The following is a 16,870-nucleotide window of genomic DNA, read 5'->3' as shown; positions in this document are numbered from 1 at the left end:
CTCACATGATCCACATAATGGTGGCCACTCCATTTGATTTCATTCGTAACCCAGCGAAATGATATACACATGTCAAACACGCTCCTCAAGAGCAAATTCCTCTAATAATGAGGCCAAAAAACTTAAATAGCTGCTGAACTACACAATTACTTTTGGGTATTAAATTAATTTTGTTTCAAAAGGGCCACTCAACTGATGAAAGTGGTATGTGAATAATTATTCTGTCAAATTATACTATTAGACTTATTGTTTATCTTTTTTTTCAAGGTTATTTGTGTTAGTTCACAAGAATTCTAGTTGAATAACTAGCCATAGATATACAAAGAGAAGAAAAGAAGGGCAAACAATTGAAACCTATTAGAGTAAAAGGCACAAGAAAAATGAAAAGAAAAGGAAAAAAGAATGATATACTGATCCGATCCAAACTCTTGGAATTGAGATAAATTTATGTAATTAATAGAATAAAGTTTTCTTGGGTTGACATAAATAATACTAAGATTAATTGAAAAGAAAAAATATAATGAAAAAACGGTTGAAATTGCCACTAATGTATAACTTCTATAAGTTGAATGGGTGATTTGAAACAAAAAATAGTAAGTGCCACAAGCATACAATTTGAACATTTCAATTGCCAATAAGGCTTTTATTTTTATTTTTTATTTTTTTACTCTCCTTCTCGTCCCCAAATCCCCTCCCATCCCTAGGCCTGTCAACGGGTCAGGTTTGAGTCGGAATTGAAAATTTCAGACCCGGACCCGTTTTTATGTGGTGAACCCGGACTCGACCCATACACCCGACAAGTCTTGACCTTAGAGTTCCGGAATCGGGTCCGACGAGTCTTGGGTTGGATCCAGGTCTACTCGGAAAGAAAAGGCCCAAATTTAAACATTCCAAAACCAATCACAAATCTAATCTCCAAACTTAAACAAATCAAATTACAAAGCAAAATCACAAATAACTCAATAGTCAATTCAAAATTAACCACAAATCAATTTACAAAGTCATTACTAAATTGTTAATTTGGTAAAAGAATGTATTTAGAAATATTTATATTTTATAATTGTTAATATATTATTTGGGTCCGAGTCGTATATGAGTCGGAATCTTATATTCTGTATCCGATCCTATTTTTTGTTAGAGTAAACAGGTTTGGTCCGAGTGCAAATATCATAATTATTTCTCAATTTATATCCTAAAAAAATTATCGAATCCGGACCGAGGTCAGATCCAAATCCGACCCGTTGACACCCCACCCATCCCAACTAACTAGCCAGCTAGGGGATTGATTCCTTGACCCGTAAGTAGTAAAGAACTTTAACCCTCTCCCACTTATTAATAGAGATCTTTGTCCTCTAGTTCAACAAATTCGCCCATGATTTTTGGCACTAGATACACGTGGAGCTTGTTGCTTTTGGGGGGTTAATCATGAAATTGGACAAAATTAATGCTAATAAGCGAGTATGGTAATCAATTTAAATAAAAAAATATTTTGGTAGCTAGGGTATCTTACTGTCTTAGCAAAAGGAAGGTAAAAGAAATTGAAAAGGGAGATCCAAACGTCAATTTCAACGTAATGGGGGCAAAGAAGTGTTTGGATTAAGAAAATTTGAAATAAAATGATTTACTTCACAAATTTTAATCATCTTTTTATCTTTTCAATTATCTTTTTATCTCACATACATCACATCACAAAAAATATTACAGTAATTATCTCAAATAAATCATTCAAATAAACTCCTATCCAAATATTTGAAGTCCCTAAATCTACCTATTAACTAGTGAGCCAAGCCATTTCTACGTAGCTTTTACTTTTTAAGTTTTTTTGGTATTTACTTTTGTGTAAATTTAGCCAATCCATTTCTATGTAGATTTTAATCTATATTTTATTTTTTTATTTATTTATGTGTAAAAATCACAAATCTCTTTTGTAATTCCTACTTTCTCTTCCCTTTGTTATATATAGAACCCAAAGAATTTCCTTGTCTTACTTCTTCCCCACTTCGACGGAAGTCCGAGCACTCAAAGCTGTGATTTCCGATCGTCTTCCCTCCACCACCCCTCCTCTGAAAGATAGTAAAGAAACCCAGAATCCAAATGTCTCTAGGGTATGTACAGAAGCTCTCATTCAAAGAAGATGTTGGCACTCTGGGAATGTCTGAAATTTTCGACCCACCTAATGTTTTGCAGCAAAAGGTCAGTCCTTTATCTCCTTTTCTCTTCTCAATTCTTCCGTTTCCGTATTATTGTTTAGTCATTTCTCCTTTACTTTTTGTTGGCTTTTCCTGTGATTGTTCGTCTTGTTATTTGATTGCGCTGTTATCATGCTTGATGCTGGCCACAGGCATGCATTAATGCTCATTGTGTGGTGTGAACAATCTGCTTTAACTTGCTTGTTATTCAGCAATTCTAATCGTCACTAATGTTATTCAGATATAGTTGGACCATCCAAAGCTCTCTGTATCAAGTGCAATGAATATAGAAGCTCATAAAAGTCCGGCTGTATGAATTTTGAAAAAAAAAAAAAAAAGTCATACTCGTGTGCTTAATTTGTTATAAAGGGCATGAGTATGTATTTTTGTACAAAATTGCAATTTTTTTTTTCGGCGCAGGTGGGAGGGCTCGAATTTGGGATCTCTCACTTACCTTCCTTCCTCCTAAACCACCCAACCCACCCCCCCAACCCCACAAAACAAAAAAATAATGGTATAAAACGCCCTTTATAATTGCTCCAGAATGGTATATTGGGTGCAAAAGTGGGTATAAAATGCCTTTTGCTATAATTGCTGCAGAATTGATCCCATCTTGTTAATTAGGCAGCATCATGCTTGATGCTGGCCACAGGCATGCATTAATGCTCATTGTGTGGTGTGAACAATCTGCTTTAACTTGCTTGTTATTCAGCAATTCTAATCGTCACTAATGTTATTCAGATATAGTTGGACCATCCAAAGCTCTCTGTATCAAGTGCAATGAATATAGAAGCTCATAAAAGTCCGGCTGTATGAATTTTGAAAAAAAAAAAAAAAAGTCATACTCGTGTGCTTAATTTGTTATAAAGGGCATGAGTATGTATTTTTGTACAAAATTGCAATTTTTTTTTTCGGCGCAGGTGGGAGGGCTCGAATTTGGGATCTCTCACTTACCTTCCTTCCTCCTAAACCACCCAACCCACCCCCCCAACCCCACAAAACAAAAAAATAATGGTATAAAACGCCCTTTATAATTGCTCCAGAATGGTATATTGGGTGCAAAAGTGGGTATAAAATGCCTTTTGCTATAATTGCTGCAGAATTGATCCCATCTTGTTAATTAGGCAGCAAGAGCGTCATTTTCACTAATTTTTCCTAAGTTCTTTTGGTCCTTCTGCTGCTTCTGATTGATCATGAAGATTAAGAATGTAAGGAATTATAGTTGACTTTATACTTATGTTATTGAGGTTTAGATAGCCGTTCATGGTTGTAGAAAGTGTGGTTGCTTTTATCCTTTCCTCAATCATATTGTGATTTTTCATTTGATATGAACTTAGTAAAAGTAGGTGTTATTTTTCATTGTATAATGTTGATATTCTCGGTCAGATGGCCTTTGATTGTCCATCCTGTGAAATTTGATTAGCAGGAGCTCTGCCAAATATAAACACACTGATATTTGTCGTTTAGGAATATTCTCATGCTTCCTATGCTATTTAAGCCTTTTTGTTTCTTAAAGTGGAATAATGAGTTTCATTTCAGAAAAAGATTGTGTTGTTCGTCATAAAATATCTAAATTTTATATTGACTCCTTCATAGATTGGTTGCCTATACATATTTAAGTGTCATAATCTGTTGTGGGACTTGTTTCAGAAGAGTATGGAACACACCATTACCATTGTATCTTGAATAAGGGGAAATAGTATCTTTGTAATTTGTCCAATCATGCTGCTAAATGGGATGATAGTATCTACTTCCATTTGTTAACCTCAATGTTGTCATGGAGTGAAGAAAGAAAAAAGTGAATTATTTTTGCCCTTTCATACTAATCTAGTTCATTTGTTAGAATGGTAGGCTTGATATGACCCTTTCAATGGTCACTGACTGTCAGGTCAAAGTTTGTGACTTTCGCTTGACTTTTGCACCTATAATTACGTGTTACATGAGTTATTAGGCGACTGAAAATTAATGTGAGAAAGTTGGCATCTTAGTATGGTTCTCCATACTGAAGACAGAAGGTGTTGAATGTCATGCACCTGCCTTCTTTTTGAAGCTAGAGCAAGTTTACTAAATGCATACTATGTTCCATATTTCAGTTTTGTTTACTAAATGCATACTATGTTCCATATTTCAGTTTTGTTTACCAGATTATTTGTGAAACTGGCAGATAGAAGAACTTGCATCGCTGATAGAAGAGGTTAATGCTTATGGTTCAAACTTCTGTTGCTTGTTGTATACATCTGCTGCCAGAGACATGCGAAAATTTTCTTATACCATTTTGGATCCTTGGGAATATTCTTGCAGAGTAAGCATCTAGTGGTATTCACGGGTGCTGGAATTTCAACATCATGCGGAATACCTGATTTTCGCGGTCCAAAAGGAGTTTGGACACTTCAGGTGACCACATTTTTCAACTCTGATTTCATTTCTCTTATTTATTTGTTTCTTATTTGAATGAATTGAAGTAGTCTATATGCTTCTTCATATTAATGGTTACTGTATCTGCTCCCTGTTTTCTTGGTTTGAGTTTCGATTGAATTTGCATTGCCCAATGTGCTTCACGCCGTGTACCACCAGTAAACAACGAAAGCAAGAAATGACATATTAATCTTTCAAGGAAGTCCATAAGAGGTACAGCGGAACTAAGAATTTTTTCTCTTTTTATTTATCATGTTTAGAAGCACAACATTTTTAGTAGCTATTAGGTTCTTCTCTGTCAACAGCCTTTTACTTGACTTTCCTCTTTTGAAACTGTCAAAGAGGTCTTTTCCCCCTTTATCATTTTTGTTCTCTGACTTGACTTAATGCTACTAAGAATTCCTTGAATGGACCTAACCGGCAAGAGCCTATATGGGTTAGAGGTGTAGGAAACAAATCAATTAACTGACATGCAGAGAACAAATCAATTAACTGACATGCAGAGGACAAAGATATGCTTGTAGTTACTGTGGATTCTCCTTGACAACAAAAACATTTGGCTGCAATAGATTTCATGAGATATCTAGCATCATGCTTACTCGTATGGTGGCTTTTCTAGCTCGAAAAGTCACCTTGTCCTGGCCAATCCCTTCCAACTTTTGCTCTCTAAACATAAACTTGCATGTCCCTCTCCATGTGAGTGTTGGCCATGGTACTGCTGTTCTTGCCCATCTGCTCTGTTCTTGGTTTGGGTATTAGGTGTTGTGCATATCTTACTCTGTGGGCTGTTGGTCCATTGGGCTTAGATAGTGGTCGTCATGGAATAATTGCATTAATTATCAGATTGGTTAATCCAATATCCTTTGTGCTTTTCAGCTCATCTTAGTGGTAACTACTTTCCTAGAGAATTTCATATAGAGATACAATTCTTTAAAAGTTGAAACATGATTTTGACACAAATGTCTATCTGTTCCTCTTCTTTTAATTGCTAGATTTTCCGCTAATTTGGGAATTTTCCATATTCCAAAGAGTCTGAAGCTTCTTCGACCATTCTGAATTCCAATTGCTTGACATCACTAATGAGCTTAGCATTCCACCCTTTTTTTCTTTCTCCTGGAACTAAGTTTTGATAAGGTCTCTTTGTCATTTTTCCTGCCATCCCCAGTCGAAATGTTGCTGTGGCTTTCATTTGCCATTCCATTAGTCGTGCCCAAATATAAATTGTTGCCTGTGAAACATTCATTGTGGCATTCAACATTACTTAGATGACTTCTGTGAATCCCAGGGACTCTTCTTCTTTCCATATTCACACTTATTGTTCCTTTTACCTAATGTATGTTCTGTCCTTTTTTAAGCCTTAAAACCGATGTTTTGGCCTTTTACCAAATGTATTCTATCCTTTTTTAAGGGTTAATAACACTTTCCTCCCTAAACTTAGTGGGTAGTATGCTTTACCCCCGTTCAACCTTAGACTAGTCAAAGCTAGAAATACAAAAAAAAAAAAAAAAAGTGACTGCAATGACATTATTGCCCTTGTATTCATGAAATTATCTATACTTTAATATTATTTTCTTTTATTGTTAAAAAGTATATATCTTCTCTATCATATCAACTATACAACAATAGCTAAAAAGGGCTAAAAAAAAATGTTTTTGCTTAGTTTATATCCTTAAAATTTTTTCTGTTGGGTTATTATTCACTTTTATATATGTTTTGCTCATTTATTATACTTTAAGTCAAACAAAAAAAAGATAAATAACACAATGAGTTTGTTTGGATAGGAGTTTATTTGGATGATTTATTTGAGATAATTACTGTAGCACTTTTTGTGATGTAATGTATGTGAGATAAAAATGTGATTGGAAAGATAAAAAGGTGATTGGAATTTGTGAAGCAAATTATTTTATTTCAAATCATCTCAATCCAAACACACTCAATGCTAAAATAAACATAATTACCAAATCTCTTTTTGAAAAGAGGTAGTACTAAACTTGTTTTTTGTTTAAAAAAGAGTAGTTTTTTATTATTTTGATTTAGATGAACTTTTAGGCTTAATACTATCTTCATTTTTTTGATATATTTATAGTTTACTATTATTGCCTTTTCTTTGTTAAAAAATAAAATTTGATTTAGTCTCCATTTTCGTTATCTAAGTATAAAAATATGCATATCGGCCATTTTTTTGCAAATTTGATTAAGAAATTAATATTAGGCTAATTCGATAAATAAAATTACAATAATATTAGTCTAAAAGTTTAAATAAATTAAAAAAAATAGTTTAAAAAATAAGTTTAGTATTACTCCTTTTTGAAAATTTGGCAATTATATTTATTTTTATATTGTGTTATTTATGCATTTTGTTGGACTTAAAGTTTAATAAATTGAATAAAACATATATAAAATTGAACATTAATCCAACAGGAAAAAAATTCAAGAATATGAACTAAATATTAACCATCTTTAACTTTTTTGAATTTGATATTTTTGTACATTTGATACAATAGAGATGTAAATCTTTTGGCAATGAAAGGAAATGATAGATAAGTACATGAACAAAAGGGTAATAATGTCATTGCACTCACTTTGTTTTTAATGCATTTCTAACTTTGACTAGTCTTCATTGGGGGTAAAATGTACATATTTGCGGTGACCCGCCCGCGGGGGGGGGGGAGAGTGTTAGTAACCCTTTCTTAATTCTTAAAACTGTTTCACTTGTAAACCTTAGTAATGGAGTCCCAGAGTACCATGCCTTGTTTACCAGACCATTGCTCATGAACGCTTGGAATACATTGTGATTGCTAAATGTTTTAAACCTTGTTGGCTATAATTATTATTGTGTACTTCGATAGTGATTTCTTATAGATTTGGATGCACTGATTTGCAGCGTGAAGGCAAAGGTGTGCCTGAAGCATCGCTGCCATTTCATAGAGCAATGCCAAGTTTAACGCATGTGGCTTTGGTTGAACTAGAAAAGGCTGGAATCTTGAAGTTTGTTATTAGCCAGGTTACCCTTCATGGTTACTCTTTTGACAGGAAGTTTTAATTTCTAAGGTTTACCATGACAATGAAAATCTGCCCCAGCATTTGGAGGCAAGACAATTTGATATTTGAATTGGCTGTCTCCATAGTAGACAGTTTTGATCTTTATCTAATATTAGATTTTTGCTGCTTTATATTGGGTTTGAGGAGTAATATTTCCTGGTCTAAGTCTCATGTTGATGCAAAGATGGCCTGCAAGACTTAATTTTGCAAAAATCCTTTCATTTTATCTTCTTTTCTTTTCCTCTTCTGTTTGTTTCTGTTATTCTTTGTGTTGTTGGCCCAAGTTGAGCGTTTGTCCTCTCTCCTCCATTTTTTTCCTTTTCTTTGGGTTCTTTTTGTTGGGGGTGGGGTTTAGTTGGGTTGTCTATTAATCAAGTGAAGTTTGAGATGGGAGCATTGAGGGCTACCGTTTTTCTTAACCATGTCAAAGTTACAAGTAGTTTGCTGGATAGAGAAGCAAGAATTGGTTCATTCCCCAACTCAGTCCACCAAAAATATGCACAACAATACAAGAAACAGAAAAAGAGTTTACTTGTTTCTTCTTGCTTTTCCATATTGCTCCATCTATTTGTTCTGATGAAACATATCCGCCATTGTTAATTTTCTAATAAATGGTTCGATCATTTCTTGTAGAATGTTGACAGCATTCACCTTCGTTCTGGAATACCAAGGGAAAAACTTGCAGAATTACATGGTAACTCATTCATGGAAATTTGCCCTTCTTGTGGAGCAGAGTAAGGGTTGACCTACATATGTTCCTTCTCCTATTGGTTTGACTCTCTCCCTCTTTCCATTTTATTTACTCAATTGATATGGTCTTAAAATCCTAAGGTATCTGAGGGACTTTGAGGTGGAGACAATTGGGATGAAGGAAACACCAAGACGTTGTTCTGATATAAAATGTGGAGCAAAACTTAGAGATACTGTTCTTGATTGGGAGGTAACTTTGTATTCTTTCTTTTCTGAGTAGTGGAGTTTTGCCACTGGCATACATTTTTTTTACCTTAGAATAATTAAAACACATCCACATGAGATCGCTTTTTTTTTTTATATACTAAATGTAACATTTAGAGAGCATAAATTGCAAAAGCAACTTTTGAAAAACCTAAGGCAACAAGAACCTCAACATTGACTCTTAAACTTGTAACTTAGAGCCCTACTGATATTGTTCTTTAAACAACTTGATTTCACTCGCCTTCATAATTTTTTTTAGCTTTGAACGTGTGGAATGTTTTCAGTTCATATTGACTAAAATTTTGCAAAGTCGTACTAAATAACTTTGAAAACCATTAACATGTATCTTGCATCCAATTAGAAGACATTAAATCAATATCCTAGAGTTTTCAGCATCTGTTGGCACTAAAACTTCCAGTTCAAACAATCAGAAATTATTGAAACCCATTAGAGAAAATTTTCTCAGTATCAAAGTTTCCAAAGCAACTTCTTCCAAATAAAGTTTCAGTAGAAAATTCTAATCTTATAGTTTAAGAAATTCACCATCTTAGCATTAAATCATGAGTAAATCTTGTATGCATTGACAATATATACACTATCATGGTTAGATGAATGCCACATAAGTGAAATTTAGATTTGAAATTGAAATTTAGCATATGTGGCATTCATCTAAGCGTGACAGTGTATACACTGACAGCGTATAGAAGATTAATCCTTAAAACATAAGGTTTCTGATAAACCAAAAAATGCACCACCTGTAAAGAATTCATCTTATTTATCAAACTTTCCTAATACAAACAATTTCAAAAGCTCTTTTTGTATCCTGAAATTTGTTTTGTCAAGTGTTTTAGTTGAATTTGCTCCATATATTGTTCTTACCACAGCCATCTTGTAGAGGCAGCTGCCTTTCCAGCAGCAGCAGTTGTTTGCAGCTGTTTTGCTGATGTATGCTATTAGCCATGCTGCTGCCTTCCTCCTCCTAAAACCATGTAAAAAATCAAACATTTGCGTCCTATTTTTTTTCCATAGATTCTTCTCTTTTCACCATTAAACTTTCAAATTAAATCATGAACAAGGTCGTGAATGTTCTTAAGTTTTTCTATCAAAACCTAAACGTTGAACTTGAATGACAACATAATAACTTAAAACCTATGTTACCAGGACTCTTCAATTTGCCCTGCCATACATGTGTCTGACCCTTTATTTTGCACTAGAGTAGCTGTATCAGCGGGTAGTGGAGTCGGTTAACATAAACTTAAACTAAAACATAATGCAGTTCACTCCTGTCTAAACCCTCATTTTCTTCTCCTTTTCCTCCTTGGCTGACTCTGTTTCCTCTCTCTCTCTCTCTCTCTCTCTCTCTCTCTCTCTCTCTCTCTCTCTCGTTTTCTTCTTATAATAAGTCACAAGGTTTTGGACTTTGTAGTAGTGAGGGGTATATAGGTTACTCTTACTGCTGAGTACCTTTTCTTAAACCAATGTGGGACAAAGTGCATATTCTTGTAGGCTAGTAGTTCCTCTAATTCCCTTTTTGAAACCAATTTCGACAAAAAAATATTGATTCTACTAAATTTGTGACAAAAGAATATTGCCCCAATTACTACTTTTTCTTGTAATAGTGAACTTTTCTTATATATAATTACTAATAGTTACCAATGCTATTCATATTTACTTAATCCTCAATTTATTGAAATTAACCCTAAGTGGTTCTAGAAAAGTTTGGGGTAATATATGATGTGCTCAATATTGGTGTAGGATGCTCTGCCTCGAAAAGAGATGAATGCAGCTTCAAAACATTGTCGAATGGCTGATGTTGTTCTCTGTCTTGGGACCAGGTTAGCATAAAGTACTTCACACTTTTCTCCCTCTTTTTCTTTCTTGTGAGCAACTTTTGAAATCTTCTTTTATTGGGAGCTTGGGTGATGGAGGTGGGGTAACTGAGGAGCCAATGGGTTGTCTTCGATCTTGATATGCACGTATATTTTGAAACTCTTATCATTTTTAATTGTGATTAATGGTTGCAGCACTTGTTAGCTGCATCTTTGAATTGAGTGTCTTGCATAAAGTAGTTAGAATGACCGGGTAGAGGTCAGCCAAATGGGCTTAATGGATAAGGTTTGATGGCAATAAATTGATTAAGAGAAGCTCGTTCAGTAGAAATGAGAATGTTCAGCAGAAATTTTTTGAATCTTGTCATGTGGTGGAAAAGACTAACCTTTGGTTATTTGGTATGCACTAACAAATACGTAAAAAGTTTGGCTGAAATGCAATCTTCGAGATAGGTAAGTTTGTAGAAAGAACAAAGATAGATAAGCACTGATAGGATTCATGATATTGTAATGGCAATAGCAATTGATGTGCCATGTAGTATGTGCTTGCTTATGAATTACGAGGTAAATCCAGAGAAAGAAGTGGCTAACAATATCATTTCTGGTAATCCTTAGAGACAATTGTTTCATCTGTTTTGTTGTTGTTGTTGTTGTGGTTGTTATTGTTATTGTTGATGTTGTTGTTATTGGTGGTGTTGTTATTGTTATTATTATTCTTATTATTCTTGTTATTATTATTGCTGTTGTTATTATTGTTGTTGTTGTTGTTGTTGTTATTGTTATATTATTGTTGTATATACCATTTCACTTGAAGCTTGTTTATGAATTGTTATACCATTTCACTTGAAGCTTGTTTATGAAAAGGATTTTGTTGTTCATCTCACTATTGATTTTGTTGTTCAAGGTATTCCGTTTACCTGCTAAGGTGTAGAATAAAAAATAATCCATACCATTGCTTTGAAGTATCGTCCATATCAAAAGTTAAAGATTGACCTCAAAATTTTTTGTTTTGCTTCTATTTTCTTTCTGGTTCAATACACACCAGTTTGTATTGTATATCTGATGATTCATAATCAAACACTGGCATGCGTCAGGACCGAAATGAAGGGGCTTAAATTAGGTCTCTTCCTTAAATTGTGGTCAGCACCCAAAGAAATTGCAAATTTCAACATTGACTTGTTATGCGTGACCCAGATTTGTATGAATTATGATGTTGAAACAGAGGTTTGCAAATTAATAGCGAGTTATTAAGATCTCTTTTTGGATTTAGCATGTGGATATTTTGTGCATTTCTATGTCTGTTTTTGGTGTTTACTAGGCTCTAGATCCATTCCTCCATTGTCTGAAGGATGTATGTGGCACTTCTGTTACTTATATTTTTGTGCTTTAATTTCACAACTAAGGAGGTGGAGAATGGAAGCTGCCATGGAGAGTCTTCTGTGTCCATATAAACCTATAGGCTTCTGTGATTGAGTTCTTTTGGTATTAGAATGCACTAGGTAAAGCTAGATAAATGTGTTGAAGTAAAACTTTCCAACTACAGATCTGTCTGGTGAACCTAGATGGCAGTTACCAGTCAGAGTTGGGTCAGCAGAATGGTAAGTGATGGTTCTGTTGGGGGCTTAAGCTCTTAGGAGCAATAAGAGGAAGGAGAAAATGAATTTTTTTGAAAAAAATATATAAGTTGAGTAGTTTATTTTTAGTTACAATTCTGCCATTTTTACTAGTTTCCTTAAAATGCTTTAGCGTTAATTGTTTGGCTACTTATTATCAATAAAAATGTTTCTTCATTTTGGTTAAAATATAACCAGATAATAGGCATTCTGGTATGGCAGGAAATTGTATTTTTGGGTTGGTTACTACATAGGAATGATGGAGTAAAGCAAGCGTACAAACACAAGTAGCCCATATAGCAGTGGCAATGGGGTAAAAGTAGATTCTGAAACCAAGAGTTTAAAAGATAGTTTGCTTAGCTACAAGGCTTCCTGGTAATGTACCCTAAATAAAATAGCTCACTTTCATAAACTTAAGGAGTCTTTGATCATACTAAAATTTTAGTTTGACACTCGACATTCATTAGTTGGAGAGAATATCATGTGTCCAGCAATTGCTCATTTATTGCTCGCTTAATTTGAGGAGAGCTGAAATTTTCACTTTTCTCATGTCTGTGCTTAATGTATACGTGTGATAGAGAAAATTTCTGCAGTTGAATTCTTTGTGCTTAGTTACATATGGTAGGTGTTCTGATGTAAAGTGTCTTGTTGGTTAGTACATCTGGAGGGATTACCTTTTAAAGATGAGAACAGCTAAAAATTTTGAGAAAAAATCCAATTCGCTAAGCTAGATAACAATCTACATCTAGCTAAATTCAAAAGCAGGGAATACATCAGTATTAAGTAAGCAAAAGAGTCAGCCAATTATATTGAGAGTTTGGAATTCAGATTTTGCTTAGTACTTATCTTTCATTTAAAACAATATAGATTTGATTTAAAGGACATCATGTCGAATGATAATATAAATTAGAGTTGAATGGCTAGATCGGAAATTTACCAGGCGAAGTAATTAACCACGAGATATCAGCAACTTAAGACTTGTTTTGGTCCTTGCATATGCATGCTTGAAAAGACCTGGAAGGACTTGAAGGGTGTAGTAGATTAGTTGATTTTCTGCCAATATTTAGAAATATTGTCCAATCAATCTTCTTGGGAAATGTTAAGTTCGATTAGTTTATGTTTTAACCAAAATTTGCCAGTCTGATGCAGTTGCAATTTGAACTAATTCTTTCTGCCTACAAATCTGATTCTGGAATTTTTGTAAACAGACTTCGGCACAGTTTGGCAGAGATAATAATATGAGTGAACTATTCTTAAAATGTGGGCTTTTGTTTGGGTGAAAGGAAATTTTGAACTCTAGTTTTGTCAACTGTCTATTATTTCTGATTCTATCATGCAAAGCAAATTGGCATGGAGTCTCAATCCAACAATGAGATTGGAGATTCTTGTCTTCTGCTGTTCTAAATGGATTAGTTTTGGAGGAAAGACTGTGGGAATTGGTGAGATTTCAAAACTTGTTTCAATTGGTGGGAATCTTAAAATCCTCTGATGTGCTGGAACATATAACAGAATCAAAATGCCCAAACTGCTCATCATAACTGGAATGTCTATTGTATAAATTTTACCATGCAATCAACTGTTTTGCTCTTGTATCCTTGGCTCTCTAGCTGATAGTTTTTATTGCCTGTGTTTTCTAAATTTTCGCATATAACTTTGGGACACATTCTGCAGTTTGCAAATCACTCCGGCTTGCAACCTTCCTTTGAAATCTCTACGTGGAGGGGGGAAGATTGTAATTGTAAACCTTCAGGTTATCCTTCTGTTCCTTGATGCTCTTTCTGTCACTCTCTAATACATGTTTTTGATTCTGACGAAGCACAAGTTTTTGACTAATGCTAATAAGACAGATTGCAGCATTCCTGATAAAAATGAAGATCTTGATTGTCACCAAATTAAAGATCAACTGAACAATGGGATTTAAGTGCTAGCTAGATATTGAGTTAGATTTCTTTGAAAACCATTCGATTATTGGATTGGCATAGAGTAAGAGTATAATAACAGTAAATACCTGCAGAATTCTTTTTCCAGTAACTAACCTGGGCTGTCCAACACTCTAATAGTATTCCCTTCTTTGCTTTGATTCTTGTACTTCTTAGATTGTGCTTAGTTTGGCTGATTGTTTTCGCTACCTTGTTTTGTTGCCAGAAGGTGCTAGTGTTCTCTTGCAAGAAGTTTATTCCGTGTTCATTGTTGCGATGTGTGATGGACTGAGGGTGTTGGCTGCTGTGTTAAACGTTTTAATTGTTTTTCCTTGTGAAATGTGGTTTATATGGCCTTTCCTCTTTATCAGAAAGGGAAAGGATGAAAATGATATAAAATCTAGTGCCTGTCATTTGTCTAGATATTTAGTAGAAGCAGTATACCATCTTAGGAAGTTATGGTGCAGACTCAAGTTCTCTTTATACTGCAAGAGTTTATTTGTCATCTGATCCTTGCAATTATGCCCACTGACTTGACCATGGCTCTTTCTTTGTTGCCACATCTGTAGTTTCTAAAATTTTAAAGCGTCATGGTAATTTTAATGCCTTTGCTCCCAATGGCAATATTTAATACCTATTAGCTCATGCTAATTGCACATGGCTTTTAGTTGGACCTTGTAATTTTATGAGCACACCAAATTAGATTGGTAGGCATCAAATTTTCATGCTTGTACTGTTGCGTCCCCTCTGTTAATTGATGTTCAATTGAAAGAAAATATTAATTCAATGAAAGGTTCAGAATATTTACATAATAAGTTATTATAAAGAATTGAATATACTTGAGTTAAAGAAGGAACTTTTTTCTTGTTTTTAAAATGACGGTTTGATTTTGACCGCCTGTCTTGCTTCTTGCTTCCAACCCTTCCGCTTCTCACTCCATGAAGTGTAACTGTATATAGATAAGGTCCTCGAATGTGTTGTGTTGGTTTCTGTTAGTTTTTCTCATGTCTTCTAGTAGCTAATTGTACCTTCCATACTTTTAGTCGTTTTGTTTGTCTTGATAGTTGCCACTTTTGCAGTAACTTGTATATATTGAGAGGATTGCTGGTAAATATCATACTGCAAGTTCAAATGCATTCCTTTTTAATGGAAGTTCTGCAATCAATATTTGGTAATTTGCAAGTTATCATGGGCCTTACTGGCCCTATAAAGTGGCTTAAATACTCGAGTGAAACTATAATGATTCCTATAGTTATTTATGAGGTATGAGGAAGTAAACTGTACCCTTGCCCCCAGTGAAGAAAACTTCTACCTCCGGCTCTGATGTTATCCACTCTCTTTTATCATCTTTCTATGTCATGTGGATATTCCATACTTCTGATACGTAACCATGCTACTTGTTTTGCAGCCTACTCCTAAAGACAAGAAAGCTTGGTTGGTGGTCCATGGGATGGTTGACCAGGTACTAGTGTACAATTTTGCATCACAGCGATCTTTTTGCTCCGTTTTCTGTCTGGTAGATTGTGGAAATTCTTCCCATCCGTTAAAGGTTGGGAAGATCCTTGTGGTTGTGATGACTAGGGATGTAATCAACTTAGTATAGTAGCGCAATGTGCCTCGTATTTCTCCTTTTTAAGCGGTTACATTCCCCAAACATTTTGAATGTTTTAAACACTAACTCTGCATCTTGAAATGGGGGACTAATTTGTTTTGTTGATAAGCCTTAAATTACTCTAAAAAGTACCTTGAGCTTGAGCTAATATGTGGCAAAATCAAGTCAAGTAACAAGCTATTATCTGAAAGCAGTTTATTTCCATTGCCACCCTTGTAACAACCCTTATCCGGTTTCCACCTATCTAGCAAGTTGCATGTTAGAAAGAGAGCTTTAAGTTACTTTGAGAGGTTTTTATGATTAGTTCTTTAAGAAGGGAGTAGTTGACTCCATCAACATGTATGCTACAAGCAGGACTATTAACGCTTCTACCAAGAGTTTTCACTTGATGGAAATCAACTGCAGGTTATGGCAGGGGTAATGGAACGTCTTAATTGTCAAATTTCTCCATATGTTCGAATTGATCTTTTCCACGTCATTTTCAATCAAACCCACTGCATTGGAGGTACATCTTTTTGAAGTTATTGCTCCTCTTTCTTTTAAAGAAATTTTGTTCCTTTTCATTGATGTGGAGATTGGCATTTGTTATACCATATGTTATCTGTGAATATGCTTATGGTGTACTTCCACTGTGCCATCAGAAAAATTAGGTGATTTATATTCTGATAAGTGAAGCATATATATATCGCCCTCTCTACAACCCTAAGAGGGATTTGAGAGGTGAGGTGGGATGTGGCAAAAAAGAGTCGGAAAAAATAAAAGGGAAAAAAAGTGCTTGCTCTTACTCAGAGAATTCCTTACTTTGTGACTGTGAACAATGCTGCAGACTTCTAGGAGAGAGTTAAACTGCAACAAAAAAGAGTTGGAAAAAATAAAAGGGAAAAAAAGTGCTTGCTCTCGCTCACAGAGAATTCTTTACTTTGTGACTGTGAACAATGCTGCAGACTTCTAGGAGAGAGTTAAACTGCAACAAAATGGTGAAGAGAAAACTTGCAATGCATTTTATAGGATCAAATTTAAATCATAGCACAACTAGGACCTCATCAAATGGGGCATTGGCTTAATACCAATAATGATCAGACACAATCTCTAGATGTATCTAGAGAACTTAATTGTAAGGTACACTGCTTGTATTAAGAGGAAAAGAGGAAAAAGAAAAAGAGTGAGAGAGAGGAAAGGGACAAAAAAAAAGAGTTGGTCCCTGCCCTTACCCACCTTAACCCTGTCCTTAACAAGGTAAAGGCAAAAGAAAACTTAGAAATATTATTAACAATGGCCCACCTAATCAACGGCAAAA

The 16,870-nt window shown here is 34.6% G+C and overlaps 1 protein-coding gene across 1 annotated transcript; it reads left to right on the top strand.

The window, feature by feature from the left end:
- Positions 1-1,996: 1,996 nt before the first annotated feature.
- LOC113771244 (NAD-dependent protein deacetylase SRT1-like) lies at positions 1,997-16,525 on the top strand. The gene is made up of 11 exons (XM_027315848.1): positions 1,997-2,193; positions 4,354-4,383; positions 4,491-4,583; positions 7,489-7,608; positions 8,280-8,380; positions 8,478-8,586; positions 10,356-10,435; positions 13,714-13,792; positions 15,370-15,423; positions 15,979-16,078; positions 16,518-16,525. Exons 1-11 carry the CDS (start codon positions 2,095-2,097, stop codon positions 16,523-16,525), a joined length of 873 nt encoding a protein of 290 aa, XP_027171649.1. The 5' UTR covers positions 1,997-2,094.
- The last annotated feature ends 345 nt before the right edge of the window (positions 16,526-16,870 follow it).

The sequence above is a fragment of the Coffea eugenioides genome, chromosome 5 (genome assembly GCF_003713205.1).
Source record: "Coffea eugenioides isolate CCC68of chromosome 5, Ceug_1.0, whole genome shotgun sequence".
Lineage (NCBI taxonomy): Eukaryota > Viridiplantae > Streptophyta > Magnoliopsida > Gentianales > Rubiaceae > Coffea > Coffea eugenioides.
The sequence above is the reverse complement of the archived record's forward strand: the minus strand, read 5'-3'. Positions and strand labels throughout refer to the sequence as shown.

Bases quoted from the DNA above. Each gene is read 5' to 3' on its own strand.
- LOC113771244 (XM_027315848.1), top strand. From the start codon at position 2,095: ATGTCTCTAGGGTATGTACAGAAGCTCTCATTCAAAGAAGATGTTGGC. The intron at 8,381-8,477 runs GTAAGGGTTGAC...TAAAATCCTAAG, and splicing joins TGCCCTTCTTGTGGAGCAGA to GTATCTGAGGGACTTTGAGG. The intron at 10,436-13,713 runs GTTAGCATAAAG...CACATTCTGCAG, and splicing joins GTTCTCTGTCTTGGGACCAG to TTTGCAAATCACTCCGGCTT.